Genomic DNA, 11,000 nt, shown 5'->3' on the forward strand with positions numbered 1-11,000 from the left:
GTGTGTGTGTGTGTGTATCATCAGAAAAATGTAGTTAAAGCGAGCAGTAGTAGTTGCTGTCGCCCCCCTGAGGAGTAATGACAACAACACTGTCGCACACTAAGGCATGACGGGCCGGGTGTGTGTGTGTGTGTGTGTGTGTGTGTGTGTGTGTCTCTGTGTGTGTGTGTGTGTGTGTGTGTGTGTGTGTGTGTGTGTGTGTGTGTGTGTGTGTGTGTGTGTGTGTGTGTGTGTGTGTGTGTGTGTGTGTGTGTGTCTCTGTGTGTGTGTGTCTGTATGTGTGTGTGTGTGTGTGTGTGTGTGTGTGTGTGTGTGTCTGTATGTGTGTGTGTGTGTGTGTGTGTGTGTGTGTGTGTGTCTCTGTGTGTGTGTCTATGTATGTATGTGTGTGTGTGTGTGTGTGTGTCTATGTATGTATGTGTGTTTGTCTGTGTGTGTGTGTGTGTGTGTGTGTGTGTGTGTGTGTGTGTGTGTGTGTGTGTGTGTGTGTGTGTGTGTGTGTGTGTGTGTGTGTGTGTGTGTGTGTCTCTGTGTGTGTGTGTGTGTGTCTCTGTGTGTGTGTGTGTGTGTGTGTCTCTGTGTGTGTGTGTGTGTCTCTGTGTGTGTGTGTGTGTGTCTGAGATAAACTCCAGACTGAAAGCCTCATTCATCTGCTCTCCAGAAACAGCATTTTAACCTCGACGTTCTTCATGTTATAACGTCGGTCCTGGAGGTAACCAGTCTCCTCTGGTGTTCTGACCACGGTGGAAACAAAGCCATCAGGAGAGGTTAACACGTTGAACATTATAAATTAAACAGCTGATTATGTAGGAGTGTCTGTGTTAACGTCAGCTTGTTCCCCGTGTGAGCTGATGACCTCATCTGTTGACATTTCTGAATGTCTTCCTCCAGCTGCTTAATGAAAGCTTTCACACAAACAAACCTACATGTGTCATTATATGAGACATTACATGAGATGTTAACTGTGTCGGGAGATATATATATATATATACACCAACCCGATAACCGTCCGTCTGACAGTCTGGCGAGGTCGGTGACTCCAGTCTGGTCGGTGTGTTCGTGCCGTCGTCCGTTGGAGCAGCTGTCGGCCTTTATTTAGGCCGACCTGACATGTTCAGTCAGAGACAGGACAGTCGGGACTCACCAGGAAACGGGGAGCAGGATGAGCGTGACTAAGCTTCTCAAAGTCTTCTAAACTGACCTTTGTTGATCTGAAATGAAGACAGATTCAGCAGCTGCACGGCCTGTTTCTCTCTTCAGATGTTTCCAGAAACACGTTACGGTGAACTATTTTAGGACAATATGAGATCGTATTCTGAACGAGACGCCATTAATGGCTGTTCGAAGGACCACTAAGGCCTATATAAAGAGACTTCAGATACAGTATTAGGGGACCACTAAGGTCTATATAAAGAGACTTCAGATACAGTATTAGGGGACCACTAAGGTCTATATAAAAGAGACTTCAGATACAGTATTAGGGGACCACTAAGGTCTATATAAAGAGACTTCAGATACAGTATTAGGGGACCACTAAGGTCTATATAAAGAGACTTCAGATACAGTATTAGGGGACCACTAAGGTCTATATAAAGAGACTTCAGATACAGTATTAGGGGACCACTAAGGTCTATATAAAGAGACTTCAGATACAGTATTAGGGGACCACTAAGACCTATATAAAAGCATCCAAAAAGCAGCCTGTCATAGGACCTTTAAAAAAGAAATAAAAAGTGATGAAAGGAAAGGAGATTTTCCCTGCAGCCTGAAGCAGGTCTTTGATTCTACAGGTTTGTTTTTATTATACACTTAATATTTAATCCTCTATATCTCATAATTGTGTGGTGTGGTGTGGTGGAGTATGAAGGGTGAGTCAGCTGGATTTTAAATATTCATGCATGCCTCTGCTGTGGGGCTTCTCTGAGTGGCCCATTCATTCTGTCTCTGCTGGGAGGACATTTAAACCGACTGAGACCCCCAGAGGCGATGTGAGCTGGTGCAGCTCGGCCGTATAAAAGCAGCCGGCTGCAGCATGCAGAGGACATGCTTGTGCAATGTTACAGGGAGGCTGCTTGTTCAGAGAGGAGGAGAGGAGTTTTACATACTGCAGTCTCTGTTGCAGAATGAGGAAAACACTTCAGGTGAAGTAGTTCTTTTACTTTGGAGCGACACAAGAAGACATTAAGAGCAACAAGGATTAAAATGTATTGGAAGTGGCTTCAGTTATGAGTAATTGTCAAGATCTGAGTGATCCTGATCCTCTCCATGGATTTATTGTTTCAAAGGTAGGTTAGATATCTTTCATGTAAAAGGACAAATGCCCCGAGGCTATCATATTTTATTACGTCAATGTTTGGTCAAGAAATACTCGTGTTGTCTGTTTTGCCTGTTTTATAAAGCATATATATATATTTATATATATATATATATATATATATATATATATATATATATATATATATATATATATATATATATATACATCTTCTATGCAACTTCACTCCAACGTATCACCACTAGTTTTACACTTCTGTTTGTAATTCATGATCAATAAACCTCATTTATATTAAATTACGCCTCATTTTGAGTTAGAAAACCCAGAAATTATGAATTACTTCAGCTAATAATTAAGATCAGAGGAACGTATGTTGATGCATAATTACAGCAGTTTCGTGTAAGGAACCATTCATGTTATTTTTGGGGCTATTTGGTTGAAAGAATCCCATATTTTTGATACAGAAACTTTGAAAACTGTTCATATTTGACCCAAAGACAACACAAGAGTTAATATTTACAGTTTGGATCTATTGAAATACTTAAAAAGCAACAAAAATAACATTTAACAGACGAGAAATGAAACTCATATCACTTAAAAAATGTCATTCTTGGAAGGGAAATGTTGTTTAATGTTTAAACTGTCTTTACGGGGAATATTTGCCAATATATATATATATATATATGAAGACAAAGAAATGCAGTTATAAGAGCAGAATAAATATGGCTATGTAATATGAACAATGCATGAACAACATGTACAGATATGTGCAATGTAGCAGCAGTGACATTATGCTAGTAGTAAGAATAATATAGATATATGCAGCGTATTAGCAGAATATATAATAAGAAAAACCATATAGACAGATATGTACAGTATGTACAGCTATGTGCAGTGTGGTAACATTATGACATTATAAGAGTAGGCACAGGAGGCACATAGCATAACATTTAAGCAAACAAATAATATAATAAACACCATGTTAGTAAGAATAGAGACGATGAAGATAGAGATTGAAGGGCAATCAAAATCATGTTTGGGCAAAGACAAAATAAATGATATCAGTGCATACAAAGAATAGATTAAACAGTCAGCTACATACACATATATATGTATATATATATATATATATATATAGAGCAATATGTTTCACCTTTCATAATTCATATGCACAACTGACTGTCTCTTTGTAGTCCTTTTTTTGTTCTCTTGGTATGATTTGTTTGTGTTTTGTATGCATGTATGACCTTCGTTTCTTTGACATTTATTGTTTATATACCTATGTTCACATATGTTGATGTATGCACCTTACACCAAATGGCACATTCCTTGTACTTGGCATTGAATCCTTTTCTGATTCGGACTCTTCGCTGCCTACAGCGTGTCGTGGCAGTCGTTACCGCTGCATTATAACAGCACTTTTAAAGGAATGCATTCAGGAGTTTTCAGAACTTGTTCAGACTTCCCTTGTTCAGATGTTGATGTCATATTTTAAAACCTGTAAGGGACTGTATGGGAATTATTAGGGTGTGGCTAGTCTCGCATTTCCATTCTTTCCTCCCCTGGGCTGCAGAGGAAGGACTGTCTACTCCACACAGCATTCTGGGATGGGAGAAAACCATGCTCTGGTTGAATGGCATTTCTTTTAACCAATGGGCACATTGCAGCGTCATGTTTTTATTTAATCTCCAGCTCCGTCCTGCTACCGTTGACTTCTATGATCTATTCCGTCCCTATCACGTTACCAACAGTGAGATTGACTCACCCCGGGGGAGTCCCGAACAATTGTCCCCCTCTAACCCCGACTGTCTACTGTCTATTTACGCCCCTGGGGTGGCAAAAGGGAGGCATAAAAGTCAGAGGGTGTTATACGTTTCACCGTGCTGACTGCTGTGAATACGTAACATTTCCTTCTGTAAAAACTCTGAACCAAGCCTCATCTGTTTCAGACACTGTTACACTGTTTTCATTTCTTTTTGGGGCTTTTCCGCCTTTAATCGGTTATAACAGCTAGGTGAGAAAGGGGGAGGAAATTCAGGAAATCATCACAGATCGGACTCAAACCCTGGACCTCTGCGTCGAGGCATAAGCCTCGAAGTATATATGCGCCTGCTCTACCACTGAACCAACCCGTCCACACTGGTTTCCTTTATGATTTATCTGCATGAACCTACATTGAACCTTCCTCTGAAACCTCTTTATCTACTCTCTCTCAACATGTAGGCTATATATCCTTCTATATATATATATATCCCTATATGTCACTTTGTTTCTCTGAGCTTGTAACTTATTTCAGATTAACTCACAGAGGTCATAGAAGCCAGTAGATAATAGAATACGAACCACAAAACAATCTTGATTGGTTGCCCCAACAATGACCCAGTCTTGTTTCTCTTCTCAGTATCTTCTCACCCTGTGGAAGCCCATCAGACCCAGAGCCCAGCGGTGATGCTGGCCATGCAGCGCTACAACTCCTCGGGCATCACCGCCACCGTTCCCCTCTGTAACCACACCCCCACGGTGGAGGCCGTAGTGGCGCTCAATGCCACCCGCCCACCCAACGATCCCACAGCAGCCGGCCTCACCATGACTCTGGGCATCCTGTTCAACGTGGTGGCCCTCATCATTCTCGCCAAGGCTTACAACCGCTTCCGGCGTCGGTCGAAGGCCACATTCCTGCTCTTTGCCAGCTCCCTGGTGGCTACAGATCTGGCTGGACACGTCATCCCTGGAGCTCTCGTACTCAGGAGATACGTCTCCAGCTTTCGAGGCGATCCCACTAATCCGGATGCATCTTGTCTGTTCCTGGGTGGCTGCATGGTGTTCTTCGGCCTGTGCCCTCTCTTCCTGGGCTGCGCCATGGCGGCCGAGCGCTGCCTGGGCGTCACCAGGCCTTTGCTGCACGCTCGTCTGGTCACCACAGCACGGACAAAGATGGCGCTGGCCTTGATCTGGCTGCTGGCTCTATGCGTGGCCCTTCTACCCTTCTTCAGCCTGGGTACGTACACGTACCAGTACCCTTGGACGTGGTGCTTTATCAGGGTGATGGAGGGCACTGGAGCGATGGATCTGGCCTTTGTGATGCTGTTCTCCGGGCTGGCTCTGAGCTCGCTGGCGTCGGCCTTTGTGTGCAACACCATCAGCGGGATCACGCTGGTGAGAGCCCGGCTGAAGACGAGATCCTGCTTCCAGCGCCGCTCGGCCAGGTCCCACGACACCGAGATGGTGGTGCAGCTGGTTGGCATCATGGTCACCTCCTGCATCTGCTGGAGCCCTCTGCTGGTGAGAGTCTGCTACATCAGACTCAATCAATCAAACTTCATGTATATAGCACTTTTCATACATGTAAACACGGTGCGATTTGTGAAGAAAGCAGAGGGAGGGGGGGGTTTTGAGCATGCACAACAAAACATAACATGCAAGAATTAAATCCCCCTTCCAACACCACGATTATAACCTTAGAGCCACTTGGCCAGGCATGCCAAAACACCAATTTATGAACTTGGATGTTCAATAGAAAATAATCTCAGAAAGAAATAGCACGACGTGGTGTCAACATAAAACACAGGGCTGTCACCCCCCCCACAGGGCTGTCACCCCCCTGAAAAAACATTCAGCAGATGATATGTAGACCAGAAAGAGGGGAATCCCACACATCTGCTCCCTGGTAAATCACACCCTGCATGTAAACGCACATACACACACACACACACACACACACACACACATAGTGCGTTTCACTATCTTTGTGGGGACCCGTCATTGACATAATACATTCCCTAGCCCCTTACCCTAACCTTAACCATCACCACTAAATGCCTAACCTTAACCCTTACCCTCACCCTAACCAGAACTTCATTCTAACCCTAATCCTAAAACCAAGTCTTAACCCTCAAACACACCTTTAACCTTGTGGAGTCCAGCATTTTGGCCCCACAAAGCTGTCGGGACCCCACAAGTATAGTTAAATGAGAACGCACACACACACACACACACACACACACACAGCTATACACACACACACACACACACACACACACACACACACACACACACACACACACACACACACACACACACACACACACACACAGCTACACACACACACACACACACACCCACACATACACACGAACACACACACACACACACACACACACACACACACAACACAATTATCCCCCCCAGCCCCATTCACCCACCTACCGAGCCACCCCTAACGCCATCATCATGAAAACACACTAGATAACTATTATAAATAAATAAAAGCTCTAAGTACACAAACTGTAGATAGTTACAGTTTTTCTTGATTGCTTTGATGCAGCAGTCATCTCAAACTCCACATTTTTCAGAACAGTTAACACCCAGGCTGTAACAGTGGCCCTCATGGTCTAAATGACACATGGTGTTTGCTAAAGGCTCTAACTGCCTAAAATATGCAACAAAAGAACATGTTGCCTTCAAACAACACAACTTGCAAACAAGTGTCTGAGCTCTTCCAATCAACCGTTACACAGTGGACACCAACATACTAAATACAGCTCTCAGTGGGGATCAGTGCCCCACTGCTTGTCTCTGTCGTCTATTACTGACGTAGCTTTCATACCAGAGACATCTGTTGACATATTTACCTTCTTGCAAAGAAGGATCCAGAATCAGAAATGCTTTGATGCACATTTTATTCATTCCATTGATTATTATTTTCAAACTGTGGCTGAAAACTGAAATACTGTAAATATTACACAAAATATATGTACACCAAACCAAAATAAAATATATTACAGTAAAGTATAAACATCTATTACTGTAGAGTATAAGAAATATCTTCTGTCTTGACGATGGGGCCACACGGCCTAACCCTGCAGACTGATCTATGGGGCCACACGGCCTAACCCTGCAGACCGATCTGTGGGGCCACACGGCCTAACCATGCAGACCGATCTGTGGGGCCACACGGCCTAACCATGCAGACCGATCTGTGGGGCCACACGGCCTAACCATGCAGACCGATCTGTGGGGCCACACGGCCTAACCCCTGCAGACTGATCTATGGGGGCCCACACGGCCTAACCCTGCAGACTGATCTATGGGGCCACACGGGCCTAACCCCTGCAGACTGATCTGTGGGGCCACACGGCCTAACCCTGCAGACTGATCTGTGGGGCCACACGGCCTAACCCTGCAGACTGATCTGTGGGGCCACATGGCCTAACCCTGCAGACTGATCTATGGGGCCACACGGCCTAACCATGCAGACTGATCTATGGGGCCACACGGCCTAACCCTGCAGACTGATCTATGGGGCCACACGGCCTAACCCTGCAGACTGATCTATGGGGCCACACGGCCTAACCCTGCAGACTGATCTATGGGGCCACACGGCCTAACCCTGCAGACTGATCTATGGGGCCACACGGCCTAACCCTGCAGACTGATCTATGGGGCCACACGGCCTAACCATGCAGACTGATCTATGGGGCCACACGGCCTAACCCTGCAGACTGATCTATGGGGCCACACGGCCTAACCCTGCAGACTGATCTATGGGGCCACATGGCCTAACCCTGCAGACTGATCTATGGGGCCACACGGCCTAACCATGCAGACTGATCTATGGGGCCACACGGCCTAACCCTGCAGACTGATCTATGGGGGATGTGTCAGTCCAATGAGAAAGGGTTAACACATTTGCAAGAGGTGTTTTCTGCTCTGCTGAGTGGATCCCAGTTTCTTTAAGCAGGTCAAAGCAATCAAGAAAAACTGCAAAAACAATCCGTAAAATACATAAATAACTCACAAAACATTATAAAACTTCATATAAATAAGTAAAGAGATAAAGAAAATGAATGAAGGAAGCTTAAAGAGACAGGCGCCAAAACAGAGCGTTGAGGGAGGGTGAATACAGGATACAGGTATATTCAGACAGACAGTACGAGAGAAAGCATTAAGCATTAAGGCGAGTAAACATACATGCATACTGTAGATGGATATGCATGCACGCACACGCACACACACACACACATCCACACACAGCTATATACACACGCACACACACACACACATACACACACACACACACACACATACACACACAGCTATACACACACACACACATACACACACGCTCATGCGCGCACACACACAGTGGAGCTAAACCCTCTTTTTTGTGTGCGTTTTGTTGTCTTATTTTCCGTCTTTCTGTGTTTGTCTCTTCCCTGTTGTGTGATGTGTTCCCCCTCAAGGTGTTTCTATTGAATGTTAAATGCTTTTTGCACTTGACACTAAGAAAAGTACTACAATTAAGTAAAAAAGCATGTAAACACGTTGTTGTAGAAACCCCAAATACAATTCTGAATCTGAAAATGGGCATAATGGGTCTCCTTTAACATTCCTGTTGGCTTAGTAGCTTCCTAAGGAATGTATTTAGTTTTTTAAATACTGCCAAACAACATTTTAAACCCTCTTGACACGCACCCTTCTCAATTCCCCAATAACACGTGTCAAACTCCAGGCAACTCATTTTGGCAAGCTTGTGTGCCAAACCAAAAAGATTCAATAATGGCTAAGGAACTTTGGTAGGACTTTATGTCGACAACAATACAACAAACATTTTGAAGAAAACTAAATGTCAAAAGTGCCAAAAAAGCAACAACAATGTTGGAAAACAACAGCTAATTAAAAAAAAAAAAAAAACACAGAGACAAAAATGTTGGAGAAAGCCACAAAAAATGTTGAAAAAAACTACAAAAATGACAAAAAAAATAGACAAATGCGAAGTGCAGTTAGACAGGCAGAGGTATTTGACTTTTCAATGATATTAAAGCATGTAAATAAACTCTACATGTTGGGCCCTTGATGTGATTCTCATTTCCCAGTGTCGAGATAATAATGACCCATCTGATTGGTGGAGAGCTAACCAGGAAACGGGGAGCAGGATGAGCGTGACTAGAGTCTCTCAACATCTGACATTAATCTTCTAAACTGACCTTTGTTGATCTGAAATGAAGACAGATTCAGCAGCTGCACGGCCTGTTTCTCTCTTCAGATGTTTCCAGAAACACGTTACGGTGAACTATTTTAGGACAATATGAGATCGTATTCTGAACGAGACGCCATGACAGTCTGGCTTTGAGTTTCTGGAGCAGCCAGACCCACGTGACGCGTTCGTCCAATCAGCTGCCGGTTTTCATTTTTGGGGGACAATCCAGATTAGCGCCGCCTGCTGTTATGGAGACGTATTACGTCTCGTCTCTTCGGTGTTCTGAGGAACTTTTTGGACCGACTCGGGGAGACTGATCAGTCACACTGGCTTTACTGCTGACGGTCGGCGTCTGGTCGGGGTGTAACGGCCGTCTGGTCGGTGTGTAACGGCCGTCTGGTCGGGGTGTAACGGCCGTCTGGTCGGGGTGTAACGGCCGTCTGGTGGGTGTGTAACGGCCGTCTGGTGGGTGTGTAACGGCCGTCTGGTCGGGGTGTAACGGCCGTCTGGCGGGGGGTAACGGCCGTCTGGTTGGGGTGTAACGGCCGTCTGGTGGGTGTGTAACGGCCGTCTGGTGGGTGTGTAACGGCCGTCTGGTCGGTGTGTAACGGCCGTCTGGTCGGTGTGTAACGGCCGTCTGGTCGGTGTGTAACGGCCGTCTGGTCGGGGTGTAACGGCCGTCTGGTGGGGGTGTAACGGCCGTCTGGTTGGGGTGTAACGGCCGTCTGGTGGGGGTGTAACGGCCGTCTGGTCGGTGTGTAACGGCCGCCTGGTCGGGTGTAACGGCCGTCTGGTGGGTGTGTAACGGCCGTCTGGTCGGTGTGTAACGGCCGTCTGGTCGGGGTGTAACGGCCGTCTGGTCGGGGTGTAACGGTCGTCTGGTTGGTGTGCAGCCGTCTGGTGGGTGTGTAACGGCCGTCTGGTGGGTGTGTAACGGCCGTCTGGTCGGGGTGTAACGGCCGTCTGGTCGGGGTGTAACGGCCGTCTGGTGGGGGTGTAACGGCCGTCTGGTCGGGGTGTAACGGCCGTCTGGTGGGTGTAACGGCCGTCTGGTCGGGGTGTAACGGCCGTCTGGTCGGTGTGTAACGGCCGTCTGGTGGGTGTGTAACGGCCGTCTGGTCGGGGTGTAACGGCCGTCTGGTGGTGAGTTTTAGTAGTATCTGTAGTACCTGTAGTATCTGTAGTATCTTTAAGATCAGAAGAAATGTGTGATTGTACATTTGGCATCTTCTTGTTTCAGCTTTTAATGGCCGCACCATTCTATCAAATGAGAGTAGTTCATAAAATGTCTCGAGCATCATTTTATACACATTTTCCCAAATTTCACACGGAGATATTTGGTATCTTTGGAAACTTTAGGATCTCCTCCAAATGTATAATAAAGTTATTTTGGGTTTATGTTGGGCTGCATGCTGTGTGAGTTTGTAATGAATGATGAGTCAGGTTTAACCCTCCTGTTGTTGTCGGGCTAATCTGAAAAAAGTTTCTCTATCAGAAATTTGGGTTTTCTTTCAAACAAACTGTCCAAAAAACATAATGTGGGTTCACTACAACGCTCTTAACAAGTTAAATAAATAATCAGTTCACTACTTTCATTGAATGTTGGTGTTTTAGTCCATTTTATAGCATTTGAAGAAAAATCAATTGATAAAAGAACTGAAAAAAGTGACAAAAATGTCAAAAAAAGTGACAAATATAATAAAAAGCTTTAAAGATTTGGGGAAAAACCCCACAGAGACTTCAAAA

General features: G+C 45.2%; 1 protein-coding gene across 1 annotated transcript in view; it reads left to right on the forward strand.

Annotated features, from left to right (window-relative positions):
* Positions 1 to 2,028: 2,028 nt before the first annotated feature.
* The window catches only part of LOC144530441 (prostaglandin E2 receptor EP1 subtype-like), a 9,800-nt gene continuing 828 nt past the window's right edge, over positions 2,029 to 11,000 (forward strand). Inside the window, exons 1-2 of the mRNA XM_078270021.1 lie at positions 2,029 to 2,285; positions 4,677 to 5,557. Of these exons, the coding sequence (XP_078126147.1) occupies positions 4,724 to 5,557 (834 nt within the window). The 5' untranslated portion in view covers positions 2,029 to 2,285; positions 4,677 to 4,723. The remainder of the gene's footprint in view (positions 2,286 to 4,676; positions 5,558 to 11,000) is intronic.

The sequence above is a fragment of the Sander vitreus genome, chromosome 15 (genome assembly GCF_031162955.1).
Source record: "Sander vitreus isolate 19-12246 chromosome 15, sanVit1, whole genome shotgun sequence".
NCBI lineage: Eukaryota > Metazoa > Chordata > Actinopteri > Perciformes > Percidae > Sander > Sander vitreus.